Below are 15,228 nucleotides of genomic sequence, written 5' to 3'. Positions count from 1 at the left end.
AATCCCTCCTTGTTATTTTTCCCCACTGACTGCTTAGTGAGGGTTTCCTCGGGGAAAGATGTCTTCAAGGCTTGAGAGCTACGGTGTCATCAAAACATTTGAGGAAACCTCACGGGGTTATTTCGCGACGATCATGAAATTGATATTGTGTTATGCTCAGCTGAATGTTTAGTGCCTAACATACTGAAATCTATATCAGCCATGCCAGTGAAATAAAAATAACAATCCTAAATTTACTGGTCCTTTCACATTGGCTGATCTTGTCTACCTCACTCCACTAATCAGATGTAGTCAAATCTGCCGAAATCTCAAGACCAGCGATTTTGCACTAACTCGCCTGAAACAATGTTGCATAAGTCTTACCTGGGCACTCGGTGTAGCCCGAGCAGCTCTGATGTTGGTAGGATTCACCGGTGCACTGCGTGTTACCAGGGAAACAGGACCGGTGACGCTGCTGAGTCCCGCCGCTACCGCAGGTGACGCTGCACGGTAACCACGGCGACCATACCGTCCAGCCTCCAAACGATCCTTCAGAATAAATGAAAATAATAAATATTTGGGTTATTTTTTTTATGAAAAATACTCTCGCCCAAAATGGCAAGACCACAAGGAACAAGATCAAGCTTTTGCAGCTGCAAGGCACAAGTAATTGCTGGGCAAATTTACAGGCTGGGCACCTTATTTTCCCCAACAATTTTAGTCGCAATAAGTCTTCTCAAAGACTGCAAAGAGACATTTCACTCCAGTAAATGGAAGAAATTTAATTTTTAGCTGACACAAGTTGAGGTAAAAAGTAAAGCAACATATTTTAGAATGACTTCAGAAATTTTAGTAGGTACATTTACTCCTTCATTTCTATTCCTTGTTTGAAAGCAATCACATGTGAATACCAGGAACAACTCAAATCAATTCCAATTTAGTATTCCAAACATCTTTCATTTCAATCAAAATAATATCCTCTCAAGCTGCTTAAAAAGCAATCTTTTATTGCAAGGTGTTTGGACTTTGCAGTCAGTACTTCTCAAGCAAGCATAAACACAAGCTAACTTTACGGCCATTCAAAGCATTAGTGCTGATATTTTAGCTCCCCCCCCCTTAGAAATCCCCCCCCCCATTTTCAATGCTGTCTTAAAAAACTTAGAGTTCTAAATAAAAAACTCCCTGTAAGGCCAAAAAAAAAAAAATAAGTCGGTCTCTGGTCAGCGCGCGCGTCGATTTTAATCATGCGCGTCGATCTTTTTTTTTCTCCACAATGTTCCGCAGTAGCTTCAACAGCGCCCTCTATTTCCGCACCTCCTTAATTTTTTTTTTACCAAAGAGCACCAAGAAATGGGAAATTGCACCAAGGCAAATAATCGAAAGCACCAAGGCAAATTATGGAGGACACCAATGTACATGAGGACACCAAAAAAAGCAAAATAGTACCCCACCTTGTCTGTACAATCCAAGCTTGAAGAAAAAAAAAAAGCCGCGTGGCCGCGTCAATTCCGGAACTTTGGTCTGACCAGAGACCGAATATTTTTTTTTTGGCCTAATGTGCCATATGTACTACATGTTACCTTTTGGGTTTGGTGGTGTTTGTTTGTTTGTGAGGTTTATTGAACCCCCCCCCCCCCCCTTGTTTGCCCCCAGGCTAACTTTCCGTTCTGACACGCCTGATAGTAAATTGCAAGATCCTGTTCTGCAACTCCACGCAAGACAGACTTCGGACACCACTTGGCAACATTGGGGGGTGAACATTTGCACCCCTAAGGCTTGCTCTTTGGACTTTAATCAGCACCACGTTGATTCAGAATAACAGCTGATGACAGTGGGTGCTTCATAACATGATGTTTTAGGAGGAAACCTCAATTTGTACTCCGTCAACTCGCTGGCGTCTATCGGGCGAGATCAGGTCTCTCCTTATACCCAATTTTAGCCCATCAATGGACACCGAATGTCTGCACATGTGCCAGCCCAACATATTGAAGTCTTTACACTCATTTCAAGCTGCACCGGTTTTTGGCAGTGTACTAGTTTTGTTGACCTTTCGTTGACTTTCCCTTTATTACAGGTTTAGAAAAAGTGCTGTGAATTTTTTTTTCAAGAACAGTACAAACTGGTAGTCTTTACAAGGTGACTTTACAGAATTACCCTTAATGTGTGGCCTCAGATCAGGAAAAAAAACCCCAAAACTCTGAAGTTTCATATTGATGGCTGGTTGGTACCGTTTGCACTTTCGTGGTATATTAGCAAAGTTGACGTAAGGAAAGGTGTATGCTATTGGGTACTGGGTATTTATGAAGTGCAAGTGTCCGCCATTATTAGTGCTCAAGGACTTACATCGTTATCACTCCTGCTGAACAGCAGCAAAGCCAAGGGGGGAGGGGGGAGGGAGTGTGGGGGTTTGGTTGCGGGGATGGGGGTGTGGGTTGTGGGGTGGGGTCGTGGGGGATGTGGGGGGAGGGTTTGGGAGAGAATCGTGAGGGGCGTACGCCCCCCCCCCCCCTCCCAAACAAACTCAGGTTACCGGCCTATAACGGTGACCCCACCACCTGGTTTTAAGGTCATCCATCAGGATATAGTACATACTACCTCTGACAAAGATAAACATTGACAGGACGTGACTTTGTATTTGAACTTGGAGAAGGGGGAGGGGGAGAGAATAGGGGGGGGGGTAGGGAAGGGGGATGAGGGAGCTACCAGACTACATTCTGCCTGGGAAATTGTACTGCCCATTGGCAGGATATCCCCCCTCAACAGCTTCAGTTTTAGGCAATCAAGAACAGCCCTCCTGGGTAATGCTTGAGTGTCAATGACTGCCACAACATTGGAATCAGCTGGCGTTCTCGCAGTAAAGTCCAGTTATCTGCCTCCCCAACTTGACATTACAGTTGTTTTCATGATGAAATATGTATGTATATTTAGCCGCAAGGTTGACAAAAAGTTTGTCAACCTCTCCTTCAATAAAGACCCAAAATAACAAAAAGAAAAAAGAAAGAAAGAAAGAAAAAAACAACACAATAGGATTGTTGAGAATTTTGGGACTAGCTTTGCTTGGATGCCCCTTGTGGTTTCTGTAACAAATTAAAACAAATGTTAAGTATAAGGTTGGACATTGAATTCTCCCTACATTTGAAAAGACTGGATTGTTTAAGATCAGCTCATTGGCTCCGTGTATTAACAAGAGGGTGCTCTTGACCACTTTTGAGAGCCCAGTAGACGGGACACACCACGAGCTAGCTCGTACTGGTTCGCGAACTATGGAGCAAAGTATGCACAACTTTTTTTTGATCTGAATGTTTTAATCTTCGCGTGAGCGCCAGGCAATATGTCCCTTCCAGAGGTCAAAATACCACTCCTCCGTCCATACCACAGGAATTGCTCCGTCTTAGCCTTCAAACTCCCCCAACATGATGACATAGTTTGTAAGTCAACCAAGACATTTTCCCGTACGCTCCCATAAACATTTCTGTCAGCACCTGATATACACATCATGCAACTCTTTCATGGCGTGTGGGCACAACATGAGGTCACTGGGCCGGCCTCGCCTGTCCCAACGGAGCCGTAACATAATGCGAAACACGCACGCCTAACGCGAAATGGCCGTTATGTTAGCGTCTGATAACAACCCATGGAAGGACAGCAAATTTGCGGAAAGATTGGGTTATCTCAGGTGGAAATTTAATGACTCCTGCTTGATAGGGTGCCTGATGCAGCCTTGTTGGTCACGAGCGTTGAACCCAAAATTCTTGTGGGTAACTCTACAGAGTGTGGGTTCGAGTCCAGCCTTTGGGGATTGCGGTGGGTGTGTCCTCGGGCAAGACACTTTATCGTGAATTGGTTTATTCCCACCAGTGAGTTAATGGGTACCTGTGAGGGCAGAGATGATTGCTGTGTTTGAACTTTGTTATTTGAGCTGAAATGTGCAGAGTCTGAAGCAAGACAAACGCTGGAAACTTTTTGTTGGCAAGATGTACACAAAGGCACGTCAGGACTATTCTTCCATTGTGCACATGCATTTTTCTGGAGCAAAGATTATCATATGGCACACAATGTGGTATTTGGTTAGATATCAACACATTTTGGTCACACACTGGTTGCAAACATTCGTTGTTACAAGTGTTGGAAGCTGGACTTAAAACAAATGATTTTGGCTTGCATGTGCATTCAATAGACCATTACAGATTTTGTCATAGGCCCCGCCCATCTTTTGAAGTTTGACCACGCTCAACGTCACCTGATCAAAAGCAGTGATTTCACTGGTCAATGCGCATTCTTTGATTGACAAGCAGAAACAGTCCATTGCTCTAACCTCCATGTAACTCTGGTTATTATCACAACGAACAGCGCCCTCACTAGTCCCTGCATAGCCCATTCTACGTACGTAACCCGTCTCGAAGTGGGTCGGGAGAGGCACCTCAATTCACGGGGTGACTGACCCCCAAAAAACCCAATCCATCAATCGTCACGGTGAAAATGAAACCAGACTGCATAGCGGTGCCCTGATATATGGAACCTGACACGTCATGTACGGACAGCGCACATTTGCGCTAGCACAGAAAGCCGCTTCATCAAATCAGGAAGGGTGCTCTTGCCAATTGCCTGAAATATCCCACCATCTGGAAAGCATTTCTAGGCCCCAGACACAAAAACCTAATAAGACTCCATTCGCTGCGCATGTGTTTTCATTCTGCGGCCGACACCACCCAGTCTTTTCGCTCAAGAAAGAAAACAAAATAAGGCATACAAATAGAATGGCATAATGTTTCTGTCAATGGCAATTGACGTTGATCACTGTTGAAGGGCGTTTAAAGACTTTGTTTTAGGGATCGATCTGGACGATTTCGCGTAAATGTCGTTAACAATTTCGAGAAAAGACTGTAAAACAAATTTGTTAATCTCGAGCAATTGGAGCAAAATATAGCTGTTAGTTTCTACGAAGTGACTTTTGGGAATGGCCCACACCTTTCTGTGAAGCCCGCCAGATCCAAAGTAGTTTTGACAGCGAGAGGAAAAACGCAACGACAACGAGTTGGAATGAGTTGAATCTCGGCAAGCAATTCTGCCCAATTTAGACTCGTTTGGAAAATAGTGGTTGACAGTAGCATTACGTTGGCATTTTTACAAGCATCGCATGCAATATGGCTCAGACCCTTTGTGTTTAAACCAAAAACACAGCTTTTTAAGCAAAAAACAACAAAATCTTTACAATATTGCTGATGACGACATGTGACTATTAACAGTGTGAGAAGGAATACATTATAAGACTCCTCAGATGGGGCTTACTTTTATATAGAGGCAATAACGCTTTCATGTACTTTTCTACCCATGAGAATGAGAATGATATTTCGTCCCAAAATTTGAATCTGAATTTTTCCCAACTACAACTTCAATCAGGAAACATCATGTTTTTGAGAATTAAAAAAATAAATGACTTTTCCACCCCAGTGATTGATCGCACATCTGAAATTCATTTTCGGTATCCCCACTATTGCAGCTAATAAGTCACATGACCTCATACATATTTATGATTCATGCAGGGTGCCAGCTGGGATTTTTTTTTTTTTAAATCATTTCATTTTTTTTTTGGACACAGATGGATACAAAAAAAATGAAAGCAGGAAGAGCAATGGCCAAAACAATCAATAAAAAATTGTCTTTAAAAAGAATAAATCATATTGGCAGTTTGCAACTTTCATACTTCTAGACAAAAAAAATCTTTATATTTGCAATCAAATTTCAGCCAAGCAGATTTGAAAAAAAAATAGCACATTTTGGTTTGCAAAGTAAAAAATACAGGCTTGGCATCATACTTTTGGTAATATATGCAATTGGCAAACATTTTTGTTTTCAGTTCGTGCTCAATGCAAAACAAAATTTCGCACAAGAAATGCAGAGAATGTGTAAAGACACAGGGTGCCCAGCTGGTGTGCGTCCCCGTCCATGAATACCTATCAGTCTGTTCAGCTGTTCCACTTCCGACTCCTCACCTCCGGTCGGCCAGCAAGTCTTGCTGAGGTACGGACAGAGCTGGTACTCCACCTTCATGCGGCCGATGCGCAGCAGGGACCGGTCGATCACCGGCGCCTTGCACAGGAACCGGTAGCGCTTGAGGAGGAAGCTGTCCTGGGTGGCATTCTGGATCATCCAGGGGGTCCAGCGGGTGGTCTTGCGAGTCTCTGTCAGGGGGAGGGGAAGGGGGCAAGAAGGAAAATTTATGCTCGAGGGGAGAATTTTGGTAGGAGGCTAAACGGTCATTTATCAGTTTAGATTTCATTGATACTTTACTTGCAATGCGACATTCACGGATGATTGTAAGGACCCTCTGCTTTCAAACCAGAAGGTCAAACCATCTTTTTGTTAAGTTCAACTGATTCTTAAATAGTGAGGCCTTGAGGGGTGAGGCCTTGCGATTGACCAGTGATGGACTTGTGATTGACTAGTGATGGACTTGCGATGGACTTGTGATTGACTAGTGATAGACTTGCGATGGACTTGTGATTGACTAGTGATGGACTTGTGGTTGACTAATAAAAGACAGAAGTAGTGTGACTACAACAGTGTGACTAGCACAGTGTGACTAGTGTAGTGTGACATCAACATTTTGCTCATGATCATGAACTTGGCCATGAACTTTTTCACAGTTCATTTCAATAGCTTTTGACCTAGGACTGGAAACTTGTGATTGACTTGTGATGGACTTATGATCCACCTTGACTTCAACATGGTGGTCATGATCATGTTCAAGTGACCTTACAAAAAAAACTTTGTCTGTGAAGGCTTACGCACCTCTGCAGAGTTGTTTGTTGCACTCTCTTGACTCTTCGGGCGTGCCCATGCAGACGCTGCCCCCTAGGCAGTGTCTTGACCGTGTCTGGATGCCTCCGTTACACTTGGCCGAGCAGACGCTCCATGCACTCCATTCACTCCATGATCCTGTGGAAGGGGGGAGGGGTGTGGAATAAAGGAAATCCTGCCGTGCTGATCAAGATAATCACGAGCAATTGGTACTGAGGACAGGAAATTATCATTTGCCGATGGGCAAGGGGAACTGGCCAAAATCAAGCAGCTAACTTTGAGTAATAACGAACACCTTGACAATAAGCCATTTGCGAGTTAAATTTGAATAAAATCTGGAACGCTGACTTAATCCAATGCTTTGCACGTGTTAACTTTGCATTCTCCCGACCAAAGATATGTTACTATATCACGTGATACGAGGCAAGCCTTTATGCTAGCAACCCCCAGCCCCAGCATGGTCTGGTGTCTTTGTGCCATTCTCACCCATTGTGAACGATGTATTGGTGCTGAGCGTCTCTTACGTAACTATGCAAGAGCTTGCCCCGAATCATGTGATTAGCAACATTGCCTTTGGTCTGTAGAATTCACACTTAAAATGTGCCAAGCATTCCGAGCAAGTCAGTGTAGCAGACGTTTTTTCAAATTTAAATCCCAAAGGGTATGGTCACTCGTAAATGGCTTATTGCAATTCAGGACTTTATGGCCAAAAAGGTGTGTTTTCATTGGAGAGTAAATGCTTAATAAACAATAACATTCAGCATGATGCATGCAATCTTTTGTCATAAACAATTACTAAATACAGCTAAGCAGAAACGAGCATAACACACAAAAACACAAAAGTAACAAAGAAGTGAGGTTACTGCAAGTTTTTATAGCAACAATTTTCATGATTATTAGTAACACACAGAATGTGCCCAAACAGGTGCAACATTCAGAAAACAAATAATTAAAAATGTTTAATTTTTTTCTTCAATGAAATTATATATTACATCAAAACCTGACTATTTCTCAATCCACTCCTTTCACCCCATTCCATTTGGGTCCCTAGATCCAGAAATACAATCAATTAAGTGAAAATGGTGTCAATTTTACTTGGGCCACTTTCACCTGGACATGCTTAACCTGGGTTAAGCATTGAACAGGCATTGAAGTTGATGACATCACAGGTGAGAGAGGCCCAAGTCAAAATGTACACCCTTCACTTAATTGATTGTATTTCCGGATCTAGGGACCCAAATGGAATGGGGTAAAAAGGAGTGGATCGAGAAATAGTCAGGCTTTAATGTAATATATAATTTCATTGAAGAAAAAAAAAAGTTTTATTTATTTGTTTTCTGAAAGTTGCACTTTTTTGGGCACACTCCATAGTTATGATTCCACCATATATTAATCAGAAATAAGACTGCAATAAACAGTGACATGGTGGCAATGCATCTGTCATGGTTCATTTGAATAGCTTGTGACTGAAATTGGGACTGGATGACAAGTGAGTGACCTTTCGGTATTTGTGATGATGACACACCAACAACTCTGGTTAAATTGTCGGACACATTAGCGGCCATTACCGAGGCGGTACCTCCCTAATCATGTGAGGTGACCCTTTTTGGTCCAAAGGGCAGCATGGAGCGTTCCACCTGCACGGTGTACCAGAAATGACATCTCACTGTGGTCACGAGATCAGTTGATTATACAAAGTCTGTTTTGTTGCAACAGGAAACACCACCCTGTAACTGCCCTCCTTTTGGGTTGGTCCAATAAACTACACTTTCGTTTATGACTAAGACAGTATACGATTGCCTTTAAAATGCCAGCGATTGAGTTTCTATTGGTTTTTTGTGTGTGTGCAGAATTCATCAGGGTGGGAACTGGAGCCCGAATCCTTTTTATCTTTCCAGTGTCTGAACGCTCAATCAGCGCAGCTCGGATCTGAGCTTGTGACACTACAGCTTAAACATTTTGCTAAGGAGATGTCGATGATTCACTCGGTTTTTAACATGATTCATCTTTCCGGCTGCGGTGCGTGTGGTTAAGATGGGGCAGGGGGTCGGTTAGGGCTCGGTGGTTAGCCCGCAATTGTCACAAGCTATTCTCATGCCACAGGGTGGATCGATGGTAATCCAGGTACGTGAAAATGATGAACGCGATCACTGGTAGTATGCTTGTATGTTAACATGTGCATTTATCCCAAAAGCAGCCGACCGAATTATTATCCAAATGCTTATTTGAATTAAAGATCCTACTGGTACTAAACACCCAGTGAAATTATTCCGTCTGGCTTGCTGTCATTTAGAGGAAATCAAGAAATGTAGGTGATTTCCAACGATCAGTCAATTGACTGATTTTTGGAATAAAGAAAGCTATTGACAGTATCGTGTTTCGTGATCAATACATAGTGCTTGTTTTTTCACTGTTTTCTCGAAAAGTGTAATATCCACTGAGCTGAAACTTCAACACATTAGGTTTTGAACATTCCTCTTTGGATTTTGAGTGGTGTTATTATTGGAAACAGACAATATGCATGAGAAGCCAATGGTCCTATGTGCCTTTAAAGGTTTGTTAACCAGTTTTCTATATATAAACTTTTAACTATGTAATTGTGAGGTGTTCTGGCAAAAAAAGACAGAACTAGGCAAAAACCGTGGAGAAAATTGCAAAAAATTGATTTTTTTTGTGTTTTTTTTTCGATTTTCAGATTTTTTGATTTTTGTAATCTTTGATACGTCTACTACACATCTTTTAAAGAAATTGTTCAAAAATCATGCAATAAAAGTGTTTTTAAGGAAAATAAACTGGCATCTTTTATTTTCACAAATCCTTGAAACTTCAAAGGCCTCTTTCTCAGTATTTTGTTTTTGACATGTCGATAAATGTAAACTGCAAACAGTCATAACTTGTCAACGGCATGCCCGAGCGAAGTGCAACAAACAGTATCGTAAAGAGGAGTTTATTCTCTTCCCTATAAATACCCGCAAACCTTCATTTCCACCTCTGCCAAGTTCTGTCTCATTTTGCCAGAACGCCTAACTATTATGAACTGATCTAGTATTTTAGAATTGGTTGGTTACCACTTTGTGGAGCAGTTAAATAAAAAACAGTCTTCATGCAAGCATTTAGTGATTAGCTGCATTCAGCATAACTTTAACAGAAACTTAGCATCAAAGGCCAATGTCATGCTGCTTAGCACAGAAAAAATAGCTCAGAAAAAAAATATCACATTTACCAGCCAAAATGTCATGCATTGGTATTGGTTGTCACCGGTACTTGGCTGAGTTCCGCTTAACGATATTTTCCGCTTATAATAGTTTCTTCTAATTTGTCAAAGCTGTCAAAGTTCACACCATGTTTTACTTATTATTAATTTAATGTGTAAAACACAGGGGGATCTGTGCACACTGCTTCCAAAAAGGTTTCGGGGGGGGGGGGGGATTCATAACCTTACGCAGGAAAGTGCTCAATTTACGTAGGTTATAAACTACCTCACCGAAGGGTGCGACCCAAACTTCAAATTTTTGTTTTACTTTCCACTAATGTTACCTGTAAAACACAGTATGCGGAATGCTTCCCAAGAGCTTTCGAAAAGAAAAAAATCATAATCTTACTCAGGAAAGCGCTCAGCACACATAGGTTATAACATTACCTCGCCGAAGGCCAGGACCCAACATTCAAATTATCGGCCGTGAGTATGTTATTGGTGTGAGGCGTGAAGCATGTGCCGGTGATGGGATAATTGAGATTTCCGAAAGAAAAGGAGACGTGCGTCTTCCTGGGCATCAATTTTGCAATTAAGGAACTGTCAAATGTGATCAGGTATTGACTCTGATGAAACTTTCAAAAGACCCGTTATATTTTTCCTGAATGTTACCACAAAAAAAAAAAGCATTTGACAATCAATCTGGAAATAGAGTTCACAGACTTTTTGGGGGCTGTATTAGTTCTTTGGCTTGCATGTTATTGTTTGAAAAAAAACCTGTATTTTTTTTGATAAAGTGACTTCATCTCGTAACAAACAAGGCAGATTTTTGGTGGAAATGTAGAAAATGGGAAATATTTTTGGTCAACTTGACGTTCTTGAATTACATACAGTACATTTGGCATCAAATCGGCAAACACATAACTGAGATACTAAAATGCAAATGGGCTTCGATCTTGCATAAAAAAAACAGCAGAATACTACTGAAATGAACTGTAAAGATGTATTTGCAGCAATATTTTGCAGCAATAAAGATATCCCTTCAGATCCCAATATGTAAAAATAAGTGCCAATGATTAGTGTGCAAAGCACCTTTCGTGGAATCCACAAAGTTTGTAACATTGTTTCAGATATATTAAGTTCGTACGTCAATGCACATGCACCAAAGCCATGGGATGCAAGCAAACAAACAAACAAACAAACAAACAAATAAACAAACAAAAACAACAAAACGAGAAGAAAATTAAAAAAAACTTGGCATTCTCCTCAAGAGGCCATGATGTACCTGAATTTCTCACGACAACGGCTGTACCTGAACAGTTTGAGACCTGGATACTCTCCCCCTGGCACGGTAAGCCCCCGCACTTGGGGGCCGGCGTGTCGCAGACGCGACGGCGACACTGGCACTTGGAGTCACCGGTGGGATCGTGGCACGGGAACCAGTCGGACCAGCTGCCGTAGTCGCCGTCAACTGGCGAGTTAGCAATTGACAGACGGTAAGTGAGAAAATAAAAACTTCAGGAAACTGTCTCACACCCATTTCAGACTTGCGACTCAGAGTCACGCCGAGGCAAATGGTTTTAGGAGCGACTCTCCTCGACCGAAATAGATTCTGTTGCAGACAGCCGACTTTGAATATTACTTTTCATTGACTAGACTCCTTGACTACCTCCAAATGACCGCAATGGTCAATTTTTCGACGTAGCCACTTCTCACTGTTTCAAATGGAAAACTTTGTATATACAGTGAAATCTAGATAAGTCAAACTTGCAACAACTGTTTAGACAAACAAAGAATCTATTCCCTTCAGTAGTATAACAATGATATACAACCCTGCTTAACTCAAAACTCTGCTTCTCAAGGGAACCTGTTCACTTGAGGTTTGACTTATCAAGATTTCACTGTATTTTAATTCAAGCTTCAACATAATTTGGATGGGTGCGACTTGAACGCTAGTCCAAAACGGGGATCAGAAAGCAGTTAGAAACGACCAACTCTGTGATCTTACAACCCTTTTGGAATAATTTGGCACATAAAATGTGTGGATGACGATGAAATTTTCAAAAAGCTTGACTCGGTCAAGGAACTGGTGCTGTGTGGTTGACTCACAAATGCATGCAAAGGACTCACTGCGGGTGCAATTGTGGTCCGGAGAATGGATGACTAAATTTCCAATGAATGGACGCAAACCTCAAGCATCTTCCCATGACTAAAATGCACCTGAGCTAAGGGTAGGGTGCAGAGCGAAAACGTGTCTTTCAGTAAGAGTAACATTTTCCATTTCTATTGCTGGGTTGCACTTTTGCATGGATTTCAATTCACACTACTTGTATGCTGCCTCCATTATCTATCCTGATGGCAATTCTCTGGAAATCTCTGATTTCCTCCTGAAATCTCACCTGCTCTGTTGACGACCGGACACGCTGTAATTTCCTGTATCCAAAGGTCCAAGGTGTCCTTACTGTAAAACAAAAGAGTTGAAACTAAGTCTTAGTCTAAGCCTGATCCACAACTGTTCCAGTAAAATGGTTCCCAGTCGAAACTACGAGAACTGAACTATTATCAAGTTGCAAACAATTAGAACTTTGTAATGTTATTATTCCATAACCTAAAGTGGACAGATTTCTCATCTCAATCAACGGCGAATTAAAAAAAGTAACTACAAAAAGGAATCTATTTTTGAGTTGAAACTCAAAACTAGCACTGACAGTACATCTTCGAGGGAAGAAAGAAAAGAAATCCAAATTGGACAAAAAGAAAAACTTACTCTTGTGGTCTTGTCGTGCAGGCGTCAGTTTGTGTGTTCCAGCCGCAGTAGGGATCTCTGGCCTCCACACATTCCCTGAAAGAAGACAAAAACAAACATTATGTAAAAAGAGGTTATTCATTATACACGAATGACCTAATGTAAATGTTGGTTCAATGTAGGCCCCAAAAACAGTTGCAATATAGAAAGTGAACTGTGTTCACATACATTTTCAGCTCTTAGTTAAACCTTGTTCACAGGTGGAGCTCAATTGGAACTGTTAGGTGAATCCACATTGACAAAAAAAATCCTACTTCTTTGAAAAATACTACAAACCAAATTGGCATGCCGCATGAAGTTGCTGGCTGGCACACAACAAGCTACAATCTTTGGGGTTTTTTTTAACCAAAACTAAAACCAAACTAAACTTCCATTTCAATAACCACGCAACTTTCCACTAGTACCCAGGGACGGATCCAGCTTTCCGGCATGCAACTGGGAATTTAGAGGGGGAAAAAACGAGGAAATTCCAAAGCACACAAGACTTTGTACGACGTTTTTCAATTTGTAATGGCACTCATGAGAAGACAAAAACGAGGAAGTTCAGAGGATCCGAGGAAAAGTTGCAAATTTGAGCTTCGGGACAAGGGGTGTGGCTATCAAGAAGGGGGACGGGGAGGGGGATGGGGGTGTTAGTAGGCATCTGATACTTGTTTCTGCATGATTTTGCTATTTTGTTTTAAGCCCAAAGAGGGCGGGGGTTAGACTGCCTTTAACACCCACGCCCCATCCGCTCCGCAACTGGTGCTATGTAGGAGTAAATCCAAAACGGCATTGAATACCCGTATATTTTTACCCTGTGCCTAAGGCTATAAAACTGTTGTATCACTCGAAACCAAATTGAGCTATGTCGTGTAGCCCGTTACCCGATATCGGTTCCCACCTTACTCATGTCAAAATGCCACGACCTATTCCGGAAAACTCCCCCCAAAAAACATTGACCATGCACAGGTATATCAAGATGTGGCTACCAACAAAATGACTCAATAAAACACAGGCGGCCCCTGGAGAGCGGTCGGTGGTTTCAGTTGGTATTACTTATGAAAACGTCGATTTGATTTTTGACTAATCGAATCAAGCTGATCTTAGAGGACTCCCCGAGTTTTTGCAAACATTTTTTTTTTGTAAACCGCAAAATTATGATGATAAACAGCGCATATTTGTCGGAAAATTAAATTTCAGTAAAAAGTGAAAGAAGACCAGCGACGCTGGAGTAAATTATGGCTGAAATTTAATGGCGCCTAGAAATTTGAAGTTAATGTAAGCAGGAAGACCAGTGTTGGCTCCAATGACCTGACCTCATGATTGACCCACCACAACATCATTTTCACTATGTTTAAAGGCATATAGGACCATTGACATTCATCCCACAAGTAACCTACTGAACTATTATCAAAAGGCTTACTTGGATTATAGATCTCACAGGTACTAAACACCCCATGAAATGGTTCAATCTGGCTCGCTGTCATTTAGAAGAGATCAAGAAATGTAGGTGATTTCCAACGATCAGTCGACAGATCGTTGGAAATCAAAGAGTTCTACTGACGAATTCCTCTTTTGTGATCAAAAGGTTGCGCACGGCTTTTCAATGTTTTCTCAAAAAGTGTAATGTCCACTGAGCTGAAACGTTAACAAGTTAGGCTTTGAACAGTCTTCATTGGATTTTGAGTGGTGTTATTAATGAAAGTGAGCAAAATGTATGAAAAGCAAATGATCATATATGCCTGTCCGAGAAAAATGAGACGCGATGTTGTTCCATTACAAAGTTTTGTCAATCTTCTATTTTTATTCTCCCCAAAGTTTACGCACGTACTTTTGACATTTTCTGTGAACCCCAGTAATCTGTGAAAATGTCAAGATGGTCATAAATTTTGGAACAACGATGGCACTCGTCCAAAAAACAGGAACAACTTTGTGCCCCGCAGGGGAAATTGTTACGATTGGGCGGGGGTCGAGAGCTAAGGACTAAAGCCTTGAGTTAGCCACTAAGAGAAAGGTCGTAATGAGAAAATCTGCAATAGAGAAGTGAATCTTCTCGCCCCTGACCTTTACAGAAATGCCGTCTGACAAGATAATTACATTAATAAACCTCACGGACGAAAATCAATTCAAAATACTTGGAAGTGTGACAATTGGGTCTTAAAGAGGAATTCTAGATTTGCTCCAGTTTTTGAATCTGCATAGAAAACAGAAGGTCACAGCAGTCAATTCTAATATCATAGTTTTTTTACATAGCCTATCGTAAGTAGGCCTATGATTTTTTTTTTTTTCATGAATTCATTTTTCTACAACTTGAAGTTCCTTAAGGCCAAAAAAAAAAGTCTCCGGTTTCTGGTATGCGCGCGTCGCCGTAGCCATGCACGTCGGCAAAATGAAAAAGTTTTTTTTTCAACGAAAGATGATGTCTCAAAACCGCCAAACTCACTGGTTTGACTGGAATTCTGCTGCT

The 15,228-nt window shown here is 41.5% G+C and overlaps 1 protein-coding gene across 4 annotated transcripts in view; it reads right to left on the bottom strand.

The window, feature by feature from the left end:
* Positions 1-15,228, bottom strand: part of LOC119718773 (semaphorin-5A-like) — a 126,889-nt gene that overhangs the window by 3,663 nt on the left and 107,998 nt on the right. For 2 of the 4 annotated variants that reach the window (XM_038188186.1, XM_038188185.1), the window contains exons 17-22: positions 12,741-12,815; positions 12,373-12,434; positions 11,259-11,444; positions 6,772-6,918; positions 5,934-6,161; positions 364-528 (exon numbers count right to left, since the gene is read on the bottom strand). In XM_038188186.1, coding sequence (XP_038044114.1) covers positions 364-528; positions 5,934-6,161; positions 6,772-6,918; positions 11,259-11,444; positions 12,373-12,434; positions 12,741-12,815 — 863 coding nt within the window. The remainder of the gene's footprint in view (positions 1-363; positions 529-5,933; positions 6,162-6,771; positions 6,919-11,258; positions 11,445-12,372; positions 12,435-12,740; positions 12,816-15,228) is intronic. The other 2 variants (XM_038188187.1, XM_038188188.1) reach the window with 2 other exon arrangements.

Source organism: Patiria miniata, unplaced genomic scaffold (assembly GCF_015706575.1).
Source record: "Patiria miniata isolate m_02_andy unplaced genomic scaffold, ASM1570657v1 HiC_scaffold_7, whole genome shotgun sequence".
Taxonomy (NCBI): Eukaryota; Metazoa; Echinodermata; class Asteroidea; order Valvatida; family Asterinidae; genus Patiria; species Patiria miniata.
Note: the sequence above shows the minus strand (reverse complement) of the source record. Positions and strands in the feature narration are given on the sequence as shown.